The sequence below is a fragment of the Sinocyclocheilus rhinocerous genome, unplaced genomic scaffold (genome assembly GCF_001515625.1).
Source record: "Sinocyclocheilus rhinocerous isolate Xijiao unplaced genomic scaffold, SAMN03320098_v1.1 scaffold382, whole genome shotgun sequence".
Lineage (NCBI taxonomy): Eukaryota > Metazoa > Chordata > Actinopteri > Cypriniformes > Cyprinidae > Sinocyclocheilus > Sinocyclocheilus rhinocerous.
The window spans coordinates 857,715-873,324 of NW_015642829.1; the positions used below are offsets into that span (position 1 = coordinate 857,715).

General features: G+C 37.1%; 1 protein-coding gene across 1 annotated transcript; it reads right to left on the reverse strand.

Annotated features, from left to right (window-relative positions):
- Positions 1-1,248: 1,248 nt before the first annotated feature.
- LOC107756735 (short stature homeobox protein) lies at positions 1,249-9,825 on the reverse strand. Its single transcript, XM_016573944.1, has 6 exons — positions 9,786-9,825; positions 7,473-7,727; positions 5,901-6,109; positions 3,397-3,454; positions 3,036-3,124; positions 1,249-1,608 (listed from the first exon to the last, which is right to left on the reverse strand). The coding sequence occupies exons 2-6, from the start codon at positions 7,723-7,725 to the stop codon at positions 1,360-1,362; spliced, it is 858 nt and encodes a 285-aa protein (XP_016429430.1). The 5' UTR covers positions 7,726-7,727; positions 9,786-9,825; the 3' UTR covers positions 1,249-1,359.
- Between the last annotated feature and the right edge of the window lie 5,785 nt (positions 9,826-15,610).

Sequence of the window (15,610 nt, forward strand, 5' to 3'; positions counted from 1 at the left end):
AAACTTCAAGTCACTTTTAATGCAAGCAATAACATTGATTCAATAAAAAAAAAAAAAAATGTAATTAATAAAAAAAGTTTAGTTTGGTTTACTTTTAATTAAGTCTTTTCATAGGCCATTTGCTTGTCATTATTTGTGACTTGCGGCCAGTATAAATACCTCTGTGTGTTTGTGCATGTTGAAAAAGAAACCGTGTGGGTTGATTGATGGTGGTCCTATGTTGCCAATTATTAGAGTACATAAAAAGATGCTGTTATGTTCTGCTTCATCCAGCAGACCCCAGCCAGAGGTCAGTGCCTAAATGTACGGGTATCAGCCTCTGCCTATATCACTCCATCTTGATGTATGAGTGCTAAGCTACAAATTAAATGTGTTCCGACCTTTTAGGGGGTACTTGCTCAACAGGACGCCATTTGGACTAATTTCTCCATGCAATTTAGACAAAAAGTCACTATGTTGCCTGCAATTACTTTGTGTACACACATCTGGATTTGGGTTTCCAGATGCAACAAGGCATCCAAAAAAGGCTTGCTAAAGTCAGATGTGACAGTGATGTTATTTTAGATATACGGAGGGTACAGATCCATATTGCACCACATACATGACAAAGAGGCATGATTTTGCCTGAATAGATTCAAGGATCAATGCCTAGTACATTTTGATGGAGACATTTTCATTTCATTCAAAACAACTTTTAGCTTCTCAGATATAATATATTGTGGCTCCTCTATATAGAGTCTTGTAATAATTTTAACAAATAATAATATGTGCTTATAATATATGAACGTGTCTGAACCAGAGCAACCTTTATTCAGAAAACTGGACAGGGCCACAAGTTTTACAAACTCTTTTTACAAATATTTATAACTTTTATTGATAGATTACTTGTACAAGATGTACATTCTTTTTTTCCTTTTTTTTTTTTGTGAAACAACAGAAGAAAAAAAAATCAATGGTGAATCATGTTTGGGCATGCTTGCATATGCAATATGATGGGATACAACAAATTCCTTGGAGCATCAAGAAAATCTCAACACAAAGTATTATGGTTTCATCCACCATCCCTGAAATGTTTGTAAACTCAAACACGCTACATTTTAGTCAAACAAATGTACTGCAGTAACACGTTTGCGTAAAACTGTTGCAAATGTTAACATTTAAAAAATATATAAAAATAAATGCAAAGCCATGTATCTCTCTCTCTCTCTCTCTCGCTCTCATTCTCTCCCCTTACACCCCTTTTTTCTCTTTTGTTTTTATTTTGTTTTGTTTTAACTGTGAGTGTCACGGCCTTTTCACAGGCTTAGTCTTGTGTTAGAAGCAATTATCAGTTCAGAGCAGCAGAGAAGCCCATGGGGGTCAGAGTCCCAGCGCCTCGGCGTGTTTTCTTGCCTTGAGTCGCAGGTCAGCGATGCTGGAGTTCTTGCTATTGCTCTTGGCAGCCGCTACCACGGCGGCCGCCGCAGAGGCCGAGTCTGCCAGCGACGCGATTGGTAATCCAAAGGGCGGGGGCGGGAACATCAGATAGGGAGCGTGGGCCGCGAGGTGTGGGTGCAGGTGAGGATGGGAGTGCGTTCCGATCCCCTCCAACTGTAACTGAGCTTGGACCTGCGGGGCGGGCAAAAACAAACATGGAGTTAGTCAGCGGCCGCGGGGTCAGCTCGAGGAGCGGCAGGGATCCGGTTTCAGGCTCGGACACCCCTCTGAAGGTTTTCACTAACTGTGTGCTTTCAGTGAAAACAGTCACTCGCTCAGTGCATTCTTTTTCATCTGCTCTTGAGATGAATTATGCAATGCGCTCAGACAGCTTAATAGTCAAAGAACTTCCATCAGTTGCAAATCTCACATCTCAGCATATTAGTTTGATCCACACTGAATCTTTCCATACAACCGTTAAAAGATGCAACACCATGTAATCTTAATTATATATTCAATGGCATAAATAAACAATTTCACACCCAAAATATTCATTCTCATATATATATATATATAAATATTTATTCGCATGGTTCCTATGGGGAAAAAAGATGTAAGCAGGCAGCATAAAATATCAGGTTGCAGATTCTTAGCAATTATTTCAGTAAGATGAGGTGAAAATTAGACATCCGCTGACTTAAAAAGTGACTTATTTTTTATTTTCTCTTTTAGTATTCTTCTCATGTGTGTTTCTCTGCACAGGGATCATAAATATTTCAAAGCTTTACATTTTGCAGTCCAACTAAAATACAACATCTGACAAGCTGCACAAGTTTTTGACAGTGGGAAAGAATGTTTTACCAATGTTTCTTTTTTCTGTTTTCCACGTGAATGCAAAACATAGGAAGATTACTTTGAAACGAGGATAAATAATGTCAGACCTGGTAGTCTGTTATTTTTGGAAAATAATCAGGTATGAATATGGCCTGTCACATCTGAGTTTCTTTGCTGCTCACAATTTCTAACCACAGGCCTTCTGACTTTATTCCTGGCACTTGCATTTATTTTAATTAACTCTGTGTGAAAATACTCATAAAAATTAAAGCAGCCCGTTGCTCCAGTGTCTCCTCAAATCAGTCAAATTGGACTGTGCAACCCCTCTACAGGGGCAGTCAGAACAACAGGTGGTGGACATTTGTGGTGTTCAGTATGCAGTCCTCACGCCTCGGCCCTGCCAATGCTGCTCAGTGCCAATAACCATCAGTGCGTTATTCCTCTCTTTCATAATCTCTTTTATCTGCCTTTCCCTCGCTGTGCTATTAGCTTAATTATGGCTGCTCTCTCGTCTGGCTGATGCAGACAGTTCTTCACCACCAGATGAAATGTCTCTCGGTCCCTCTTATCTCATTCGTCTCTCATCGGGCCCCGGAGGTGAAAGGTTCGCGCCCTTCGCGCGACGCATAAAGACTAGCGTCACATCAGATTGTTTGTCAAAGCCTAAACATTTCTCAGCCAGTAGGCTACTTTTAGGTGATTCATTTAGTCGACTGAACTGCACATTTGCACATCACAGAACACACAATATAAGAACAAAGCCATTTCAGCTTCGTTATTCCTACCTGTTGAAATGGCATTCTTAGCGCGCCCATATTCACGTAAGGAGCGACCCTGCACGCGTCCAGGTGACTGGCGGTGCCCAAAATAACACCTGAATAGAAAAGAATAATAAATGAGCAAAGATAGTCATAATGATTTTTTATGTAGATGATTTCACCATTTCCATAAAGCTTAAAATGTAATGAGTTATAAAATGGCGTGTTGGTGCAGTGGACACATAAGAGCTGCTAGCTCACAAGCATCCAGTGACGTGGGTCATGCCCCGTTATAAATGAATTAAAAAATGCTTGAAATAATAACACAATATTACATAAAACATTGAATAATTAGGTTATTTATTAAAAGATTATTTATGCTTTTTACCTTTGTGCATTTGATTTTCCTGTTTTCGGCATTTCGCTCTTCTGTTCTGAAACCATACCTAAAACAGAAAAAAATATCGTGTTCTCCACCATTTACAACTTTTTTATATTACAAATTAAATTACAGAAATGTGCAAATTTGTTATATTTAATTTGTCCATGCAACCGACATTACAGAAAAACTATGCCGATTTCTGTTGCCTCTGATAATCGGTCTAGTTTATTATTTCATTAGACGTTTCAATTGGAAAAGCGAATTCAGTTATTCATTGTTCCACAAATCTTCTTCATAATTAATATTGCAATTTTCGTCTTCTACAGCAGTGAATTATCTGTGTATTCTTTGGCTGTGTCTAGCCTATGTAATAAATTTTTTTTTTCTTATTTTTTTTCTTTAAATTAGCTAAATAACGTAGGCCTATAAGCTCTTGTCAAAGCACCGTGTAAACTAACTGACAATTTTACATTGCTGAAATTTAGGCCTTTGTCTAATAGTTTTCCAATAAAATCAATTTGCTGCATCACAGGTGCTTGAGAATGTGGAAAATATTAATTATGAACAGTGCAAATGTAATCTATGCCTACAGTTTTCCATCATTACTTGATTTGGTCGTTTCAGTTAAATTAGGCTATTAGCGCTGCTTTTTCAACTCTCAGACTCGCTCATTAAAATTTAAAAGGAAACGTCTGTCAACCTGTTTTTTTGTAAGACACTCGGATTTGCATTATAGAATCTATTATTATTATTATTATTATTATTATTATTATTATTATTATTATTCAGTGTGTGACTTTTAGTGCGCCAAAATGAATGCATCATATTTCAGTCTTTGATCGATTGTAATTATCCAGCACTATGTTATAGGGAAAGTGAGCTACACTGGTTTCGACAGTTATTTCTTCATTAAGGACCACTCAATGATGCGGTTCACAAATACCCTAATCTGATTTACTTTTGATTTTTATTAGAGACAGTGAATAATGACATTTAATTTAGCCCTGCACCAAAAACCGAAAGATATTAGTCGTAATTGAATTACTGCCTTCTCCTCACTGAGGTCTCATAACTTTCAATTAGATTCTTGACAGCTGGTCGGCGTGGGGCTTCTATAGGACAGTATAGTAGCAGGTCCATATCAACTAGGCTAGCTCACGTCCATTGCATTTAACTCTGAATTTTCAGCGAAATTTGAAATGATGTGATAAGTGATACGAGTCATAAAATGCCGTTGTGACGCATTATACAGAGGCGTTTTTTTAAGGCAGTATGAATTTTTGGTTGCATCAAATCACAGTTCTGACCCATTCTTTGCTCTCCTCTTTTAATCTGATTTCGCCTCCGCCTCTGAAACATTAAAAAAAAATGTCGTGCTTGCAAGCTGTCACACTGGCAAACAATGTTACTCATTTTCCTATTACATTTTGTAACACGGCCTGTGTCACTGTAGGAGTTAAGACGGAATTGAATTATCCCTAATACATTTTTATAGGAACAGTATATCAAGGCAATGGCAGATATTACAAAGATAAGGTTGGAGAAAATGAGGTGAGTGACATAAGAAGGTATCCCCTGCAGCAGCGGTTCAATCTCTTCATTAATTTTAATGATGCGTGGTTAGATCTTTCTGCAGCACATAAGCAAGTTGTCCTTTGAATATAGCTGCTGCTGAAGGAACTAAAAGGTTATTTCATATCCACACCCACCACTGAAACTGAACCCGCATAAATCGAAAGATAACAGAAATGCTTTGTGTATGAGTGAACAGAACAACAACCGTCTCCAAATGTTAAACATCTCAGGCGCATGGTATGATATACAAATTTAATCTAGCCTACTTAAGCAAATGTGTAGGAGGAATGAAGGCCTAGCGATCACACTTACTATCTGTATTATTTGATTATTTTCCCCTTGCCAGTGCACTTCTCTATAACAAGCACGTCTTCCTAAGAAGGGCTTAACTGTACTTTGTAAATACATTGCCTATTATTTCTAACTTTAAAAAGTGCTAACAAAAACCCTTTAGTTTTACGTGTACATTAAGTAATCAGCGTCATAATGTCCTCTAGGCATATAAATATATACACCACAGCAGCGCTATTATAGGAGACTTAGTATCTCTATTACTTGCTAACATTAAATATAAAAGCAATAAACATTATGAATATTCTCCGTGGACATTATTTTTCTCAATTATGCTACGCTGATAGAGCGAGGTATGTTACTGTCGTAGCCTATTTTCACACACGGGCCTACTTTAAACCTATTTCGAGAACATGTACATAAAACAATGAAAAATGAGTGACACAGAACCCCCATTTGGCATCCAGGTTATTTGCATTTCCACTAAAAAATTCGTGATGCATTCGTTTAAAAAAATTAATGTTTTTAATAATTTTTTTATGTAGTCATATTTAATATTTGCCTGATTCTATTTTTTTTCCATATTAGAATTTTTAAAAGTAATAAAAAGAATCACTGAAGTGTTTGGAAGAATGGGATCATACCTGCACGCGGGCCTCTGACAGCCCCAGCCTCTGACTCAACTCCTCCCGCATGAAGGCGTCCGGGTAATGCGTCTCATCAAATAAGCGCTCCAGTTCATTCAGCTGCTCTAAGGTAAAATTTGTCCTGCTCCGTCTCTGCTTCAGTTTACTCTGTGCGTCCTCGTCCTCTGACTTCACATCCTCTTTCTTGTCTTTACACTCATAAATTCCTGTGAAAATACAACATAAACACATCAACAAAGTATTTCTTTTAAAGCGTTCATTTATTACACGAGTGTTTAAAGAGCGTGCAGATGGCGGCTCAGAAGTAAACAGAATCGGGAACTAAATACATCTAATTAATAGCATATGCCATGTCAACACAGAACACTTTTTTCAAAAATTTAGCTTAAAAATTAAAACAATTTTGTTAGGTAAAATTCAAAATGAACAGTGAGAAATTGCTGATGCTTTGAAACAACGTAGTAGGCCTACATTATGGAAATCGTTTTACAAATAACACTGACTTACAAATAAACACGTAAATGTTCTCGATTTTCTTTTAATATGTATAAATTGTAATTGGGCAGATTCTTATATTTAAGATACATAGATAAAGAGATTATATTATTATGTAATTCTGAAATTACATTACAAGATATTAGGAAACATTAGAAGTTTACAAAGAGCAAATGCAGCTCTGCACTTAAAAAAAAAAATATTTATATAGAACGTAATTCCAGCAGTATTAATAAACTGTTATTTGCAAGTTTTGGAAATCAAATGTAAACTTACAAAACTTTGTCTTACTGCAATAGTTTTCTCTATGAATTCTGTGAAGTTATCTTTCTTTTGTTTTCAATGTATATTATCAATGGCATTTAAATATACTCAATCATTATCAATATTATTATTAGTACTAGTAATAATAGTAGTAGTATTTGTATTAATATTATTATTGAGGTGTTGCATTCCAAAACAATTTGTCATGGGCCTGCCATGATTGTCGTTAAAGCTATTTCTTCGCAGTTTGTTAAGCAAACCCGTTTTAAATTAAATCTCACTTTTAAAATGTTATCACCCATATGGTTCTGTGTTAAATGACAGCCTTTTAAACTTTATTTACACAAGTGTTTGTACGTTAAGAGAAAATAGCCTAAGTGTCTTTACTCATTTCCTGGCTATTTAAGGAACGCTTAGGAATAAATTGATAGATCGTCCTTTCAAATTTGACAAGGGCCTATTGTTTTGACCGTAATTCTTCAAATGTGAGTACGGACTACTTTTTTTGTTTAACATTTAGGCTACTGCGATTCTCTTACTTAAAATTGCCTGTCGTGTAGCTATTTCTGTTCTTTTACAAAAGAAAACAGTTCTCTGCACGGCACGAACAAGTGCCCATTGCATCAGCTGAATAGGCTACAGCTTGAATTTCTCCACTCGCATGCTAGTTAGCCTCTCAAGGCGATCGAAATCTCTCTTTAATTCAGATTTTATAGCTATTTCAACAACGTATTCGCGCGAACATCGAATTGTAAACGCGTCTGCGGCGAAACACGTTATTACACTTTGCGTAAGTGTAGCCTAACTCACCGTCAGTAGCCCGTGTCACGTTAAACTCCTTCAATTTCTCCTTTTCCAGCTCTACGTGCTCCTTGTAAAGGTGTACCGCACAATGGTTGTTGTTGGTTTCTGTAATCTCCTGGAGGTTGGTCTCCGAGTTTCCCAGCTCTCTGGCTCGGGCTAAACCACTCTCCAAAACTTCCTTGTACGTGATGCTCTCTTTGCTGCTCTCCTTGCTTTTCTGACCGAAGGATTTCGACACGAACGCCGTGAGTTCTTCCATGGCTGATTACAGAAATCCACTTTAAAATGTATCTAACGCGAATCTTTTTTGTCTGCTCAACAGTGAATTCGGCGATATGTTTGCGTGTAGAAGGTTTAGATCACTCCTGCTGTTATGTCTGTGTTTTTCAGATCACACTATTTATACACGGCCACCTCAGCCCGGCCCCCATCGCCATCATGTCTGGAGTCATTACAGGCGCTTCTGAATTCAACTTTCAGCGGCTTTTCCTCAAATCAATGCTGCACTGATGGAGCCCCCTTAATTTAATTATAATTAATTAGGATTCCTACAGTGCCGTGTGGTCAATTGGAAATGGGAACCGTGTTTAATTAATTCTGTGATAATTTCAACTGACGCAATTAGAGGATATGAATATTGCAGCATGGAATTATCAGTTCATTCTGGTATATTGACGTTAACATGGACGGAGGCTATCGAGAATCTGATGATAGAAGTTAGAGAAACTAGTCGAGCGAAAATAGTTGGTGGTAACTTGCACAGGATCGTCCAATTTGTGGAAAACTTTTCGATGTTTTCTTCGTCAGTCATTATGTTGAGTGTTTTATTTTGCTAGTTTGTCGGATATAGCCTATTAATCATAAATAGGCTATAAGTAGCCTAAATCAAGTATTTTTAAGAAGTAATCCATTGCACCTTTTTTTATATTCATTTAGCCTATTATATTCCTATATAGAATTTTACGTTACACTAATACATTTTAATATAATATTAATCATAATATTTTAAGATATTACTGGTATAAATGATGTCGTAAACTGGCCGCTTTCGTACAGTTGACTATTCCAGTTGGCTATAATTGTCCGACATGTGCTTTTCTTTTATGAGAAAAAGTGATTTTATTCAACAATTTAAAAACATTGTTTTTATCCCAAATTTTAAACATTCAAATACATATAAAACATTCAAAACTTTTATGTATATATATTTAAACCCACGTGTAAAGATAAAAAACAATTAGTGTGATTGTAGCACAAACTGACCAGACGCCTTTGCAAAAATTGTTTAGGCTAATTTTATAGCCTATATATCACAGTTGCACGACGCAAGTAATTTTACTGTACCTCTGATCTTAATAACATATTGTATGTAAAAAATATGCAAGGCGTATGTTTATCTTAATATTTTTGGCTTTATTTAAAACGGGGTGCTAAAAATGCTCTCAACATTTTAAAGAATGATTTTTTTATATACAAGTATTTTTTGAATTCTTAAAGTGTAAGATAAAATCGATAAATCCATCAGTGACATAATCATGAGCATTTATTTCTAGTGTGGTTATTTAAAAAATGCATAAGACTCGGATATGGTGCTATGATATTATCGCATGCACGGATCAGTGCAGGGCGAGAATAAAAAGGGCAGAATCAAATGGATGTTATGATCCCCTGTGAATATTGAGCACCGTGGTGTGAAATCGCTCATGTAAACCTCACAGATGACGTGTTTGATAGTGCTTTATTTATTAAATCCATCCTCATTTAAGACTGCAGCCCCTATTTGAATATTTTTCTAACGTATGACTTTGTGGCTCATTTTTTCTCATCTCTGTTTTCATTTAAAGAAATCATTTTTCTCCCAAACTAGCATTAGAGAGCATAAATGAGATTTTTTTTCTTTTAATTTTTCTTTCTTTCTTTTTTTGTCCTGAAAAAAGTAATTCGTATTCTCATAATTCAAACTGTAGTCACTCTTCTAAGGTATTATTTTTGCGCAATAGTGTTGGCTATATTTAAGCAATGATGCTGGATGGAAAGTCGTTTGTAGGGTCACGTCAAGGGAAGGATAAAGAGTGTCAGGTGCACCTTTGATTCCGGGAGATTCCAAGAGTAAGCTGAAACACCGCTGCTTATGAAGTTGGATTACTCCTTTCTCAGTTTTTATTATAGCTTAGAGCAGACGGGTAGGCCTTAATATTTTCAGCGTTTCTGCTGTGATACCTTCTAGCAGGCCTTTTTAAAAAAATGTAGCTCACTTTAACGGATTGTAGGACTTCAAAGTGGCTGGTGCACATGTTTTGAAATTAGTTAGTACATCACCTATCCAAGTGCGGTTCACAATCAACAGCAGCCTCCAGGGGATCGATATATAGCCTAGGCTACACACGTGAGCAAATCGACAAGTCAGGATGTTCTTACTCTGCCTCACTAGTGTCGCTGAAGTTTAGTAGCAGACAATTCTTAAAGGCGCAGGAATTATGTTTCCAGTCTCTCTCTCTCTCTCTCTCTCTCTCTCTCTCTCTCTCTCTCTCTCTCAGAATTGGACTATTCGCTCGGGAAACGTAGGCTACCTCGAGGATTTGGTGCCGCTTGTTTGGGTGAAGTTTATTGGCCAAGTAAGAATGCACTTACGAGCTTTTTGTTTTGCTACAGCATTAAACACAACACAGTACAATATAAATACCCCATAACAACAGCAGTATAAACAGCGCAAACAAATAAACTGTTAGGCTAAAAATCACAGTGTAGAAAACGAATAAATTCAGTCAGTCATTATTTTATCATGTCTTACTCGCTCCCGCTCCGTATATTCTCTTTTTAAATTTTGTTTTAGTAAACAATATGTTTCTGCATAGGCATATTTTTTATAATGTCTTATCTTGCTCACATATTTTCTGGTATGACTTTAAGGGGAGAGCGGACACAATTAAATCACAATTAAGCCCTAAAAGGTTTCACTGGAAGTGACCGAATTAAGGTCGGACAGGTTGATGGATTACAGTCTGTATCTGGGTTGTAAAGAAATAAATAAATCGTCAAGTGAAATGTCGATAACAATTTTACATCTGAAGCCACCGGCGATGTGCATGAAAATGTATGACATTATTGTCTTAGTCAAAGAAAAAAAAAACACAACTAGACTTTTTTTTGGAAATAAGCACAAAATATATATCTCAACACATGTAAATAACTCTTTCTATGTCAGTTTGCGCTCTACAGCAGCTCCTATATTTTTATTTAGTCAGATTCAGTTAATGTCGAAAGCAGGCAGGTGGCTGCATACTGTCACTTTAAGAAATACTTGCTCTGAATTATTTGCATCCCCTTAATCAGACTGCAGAGACAGCAGGCAGGATCCTGCTTCCAGTTATGCAAAACGTTAATGTAATTATGCCTTACTGCTTGTAATTGTGTGATGGTAAAGTTCATTCTCCTCTCCTACCTTTGATTAGCTTTTGGCACATTATTAGCAAATAAACAGCTTTATTAAGTTTGATGCCATTCGAGAGAGGCCTGAACCATGTGGCCCCTTAAAAGTAAAGCAAAGAGCTGTGATGTAAAATTTGTGTCTATATTGGCAGCAGGCCATTTAATCATTCAGCCAGTGAATCAGTCCCTGCATTCAGCTGAGCTATATGTGTGCCGTGATTCTTCAAGCAGCACTCATTCTTACAAGGGTTAGGCAGCTTGTTAATAAAGTGGAGGGGAAAGGAGACCCAAGACCTTTCTGCAGGAAGTCCAGACCTACTCTGACAAATGCCATAACAGCGTTTGAACTTGCTCATTCACTCAGATTAATCCCTTATGTTCGCAAGACCAGTGCATTCGAAATTCATATTAAAAATGGTGGCTATTTTGGTGAATTTTGATTACTTCAGGGTTTAAACCCCCAATTAAGTGCAATGGCCGACCCCCAGTGGCAGACAGTTTTGAGTGTTATGCACAGGCATGCATGTAGGGAAGATAATGAGGCGTAGTTAACCCTAACAGGCTTCCTCCTGTCTCTCGTTACACTTGCTGTAGTTTGCATTTAACCTCAGAAAAAAATGTGCATTTATATGTGTTCATTCTCTTTCATCATTCTCTTACACATAATCATTTATCTCTTTGTACTATGTCTGCAGATTCTGTGTATTTAAAATCACTGTTCGTATACAAATGAGCACTAATAATACCTCAGATCTGTGACATGTAGGTCCTGAATTTAATTTCTCCACAGTTATTTCAGTCTAGTACATTTTTTGTGTGTGTGCGTTTAAAACCGCTGAAGCGAGACATGTACAAAAATTGATTATCAACAAAATTATGGCTTAAAGCCAAAGGTCCTGAGTGTTGAAACCCTGAAGCATGAGACCACATTTTTCTCTTACTTTTCCCTGCTGCTTTCTTCCCATAGGCTGATGGTATTAAATTGACTTTATCCTTGAAACATAATAATCCACAGAGTACTCTGACAAACCTACCGCCCCGAGCCCTCCACCTTTCCAATCCCACCCCGAACAAGCTGCTCTTGGCTTTTTATTCTGGATACAGCTGATTGTAGCAGCCAGGTTGAGGAGTTTGTTTTTATTGTGGTGTGCTGATAACAGAGCCAAACAATTGGCTGCATTGTTGGTCAGAGACTATGTTTTAGATTTGATTCTAACATCATCCCTGAAGCTTGTGAGGAGACTGAGCAGAGCTGAAACATGAGAATTTCAATCCAGATCAGGCAGCAGCATTTTGGACTAGCCGTTTAGCACTTGCAAGGAGACCAGAAAGGAGGGAGTTAGAGTCTATTTGAGGACAAGACAATATGGACAGCTGGGTGTGAGTAGCTCTATAGGAAAGACAGTTTTTAAAGTCATGAAGCAATGCCCTTAAATTCTTAAGAAAAGAATATAAAGCTGTTGACAATATTTTGATGACGTTATTCTGTCCAAACACTATAGTCTTGCAAGTAATGTATGAACTGTTATCTTTGATGACATTCTGAAAGATTCTGAACAGCTTCACACTTAAGTTATATTCACTTTATCATATAATTGAATGCTAAAATCCACCTATCTTGCACTGCAAAAAAAAGTTGTAAATAAAAATTATTTGAGTAAGTTTTACAAGAAAATACTATTTTAGTTTTTCTTCATAAAAATGTCATCTTTAAATCAATGTGTTATTTGCCATTCCTTTGTAATTGTTTGGGAAATGTACTAGTAATTTCTGAGCTAAAATTGTTTCTACACCAATTTTTTACTCTGCAGTCAGTATATATCCGACTCAGCGCACCACGAAGTAGATCTTCAAGCGACTGTAATGAGACATGTTTATTAAACCACAATCTACATGGCAGCAACCGTGTAGTATCTGTCGGAGGTCAAGCGTGCATGTAGCCTGCCAGCCGAGATGTGACCGGGGAATTTGAGTAAGAGGATCTTTCCTGATCATATCAGAGTTAATAGCCTGGGACCCATGGGAAATAAAATGCCTCAGCACAATAAGCTCAAATCAATACTATGAAAAAGAATTTATGAAAGATGCACAATGTGGCATTTCATCCTCCCATTCACAGATAAGCACCATGCTGACTGTCATCTGAGAAAGCTCAGATGTTTGTGGAAGTCTGGAGATGTTGGGATGATCATTTTAATGGGGAACGAATGCTGTCTCTGCTGCTGATGTGCTGGTGGTCCCATCAGGCTTCTTAACTAGCTTAATCAGCAAGACTGCCCTGGTAAAGAATCTTTACCATTCAAGTTCTGCTGGTAAACAGCATGGTTATAATGGTTAGACTAGCACCCAACAGTTCAAAACCAGCTGGCCCAAACTCTGTAATGCAAAATAATTTCCAAGCCTAAGATGCTAAAAGCAGCGTTGTGGACTTGAGGTCTGCAGTTTGTCTAAGAAACAAACTCTTACTTAATCTTTTGCTGGTTTGTTTGATTTTTTTGAGGTAAAATTATTATTAAATGTGTATTTCTTTCTCTGTCTGACAGTACAGTGGCATGATGAATTCAGGATATGGCAAAGGATGTAAAGGTAGGCCAGTTTATTGATCTTAAATCTTAAAATATTGTGTGCATGAGCTTGTAATTTCTAATCAAAATGTCATAACTTAATCTGATTTCTCCAATTATTTAGTCTGCTTAAACTCCGCCCCTTTTTACAATCCACTGCAAGCTCTCATTCAGATCAGCCTCCACCCGATCAACAGCTGATGGACTGAATCAAGTCCCCATACATTAGATTTTTTCCAATATCCATTCATTTGAGTATACATCACAATACAGAAGAAAAGATATGTTGCTATACATCTGTTACATCACAACCTTTTTATTAATGTAAGTACTTTATAGTGTTACTGAAAAAAAATATTTTAATTTTTTCTAGTTTAATTGGTTAAGAGTCTGGTGCCACACAGTCTAGTTTAGTTGACTTTCTAAAAGTGTTCATAGAGATTTTGTGCCCAACTTATTTGTACTATTTTAAATTAAATATTTAAAAAAAAAAGCAAGACATATTCCCAAAATAAATATTCCCTTTGCAAACAGTCTTAATTAGGCTGTTCTTTGTGGAGTATATCAACTCTTCTCACAGCTACTTCTGGCAGACAAAGAAAATAACACATTTGTTCATGTTTATCATTCCGCCTGCAGTCTAGTTTAGAAGCTCGGCTCATTGCATGTGTTGAGAAAATAATCTATGAGGGGAGCGAGGGGTGGTTGTATCTTGTGGTCAAAGCCGAAGACCTAGCTTGCTCGCAGTTGCTGATAGCACACATTAATTTGCTTAATGTGGGCATGTATCATTTTCATCCTGCTCAACCATCCCCCTGAAAGTAGACTGGCAGGATTTTGCTTACAGTAAATGAGCGGTTAAATGTATGCCATCCACATTATATTTTCAGTCTCTGGGTCTCTAGTGTCTTTCGGACATGGCCGATTCATTTAGCATGAATAAAGACAAGCTTTTATGCCGCATCCTGCAGTTGATCAATCATGCAATTAAAAGCCGTTTAAAAACAGCAGCATTTTTTAATTTCATCCGGCTTTAGCTAAAGACGTGGACTGCGTCCGTTTGTTAAGGGTGATTTATGCACTCATCTTATGAAGGAGAAGTCACTGATCTGCTGGCTCATTAAGATTAATTAGTGACGGGCCGCAGAGTGGCATGGCTGATGAAGAGGCGCTGGAAATGGCCAGCACTGCCAAGGTGAGGCAAGCGGTTCTTCAGGCTTCTCTCTCTCTCTCTCTCTCTCTCCGCTCTCTCTTTTCACTTGCAGCCTGAGGGTTTGGATGGAAGGGGGGAGGGACTGAGTAAGGAAAGGGAGAAGGGAGGCACACCATCTGTACACAAGTCCCTCAGCAGAGTTACTAGTCACCCCCATCTGTCACAGAGTGTCCCAACAAACCCCCCCATCCCCGTCCCGCTGTGCCAAGCTATTCAACCACTAACAGAACCAGCAGTGGACAAAGATCAGGAGCTCTCCAGTGCACAAACGCTGACCCTTTAGTAAAGCAGACCTAACTGAAACACTGGCAAACAGACAGGTAGAACAGACATAAAAAACATTCAGGGAATAGTTCACCCAGAAATGAAATTCATGTCATTATTTACTCATCCTCATGTTGGTCCAAACCTGTATGTTGGTATTTTTTGAAGTGGAACACAAAAGCAGAAATTTTGAGGGATCTTTCATAGTGACCACATAAAAAGCACTAAAAGGTGGAGAAAAAAAATTGTACACTGAATTGCAAGTCCTCTGAATCTGTAAGCTTTATTTCAATTATATAATAATACAAATGATAATAATACAAAAGCATCATTGTTGACAACACTTTATATATGCAGAGCAAACTGTTTTAAGTATTATTATTATTTTTAATAATATATATGTGTGTGTGTGTGTGTGTGTGTGTATATGTATATGTATATATATTTGTAAACAGTCAACTAAAGCTGACAACGACCATCAAGTCCAGAAAAGGAAAATAATAATAATGTAAATTATGTTATGTTATGAATTATGTTATTATAAATTATGTTATTAATATATTATTAATTATGTTATTATTATTATCATTACAATATCTTTTGTTATTATTATACACACACACACACACACACACACACACACACATGTTCTGTCTCTGAAGTTCAGGAAAAAA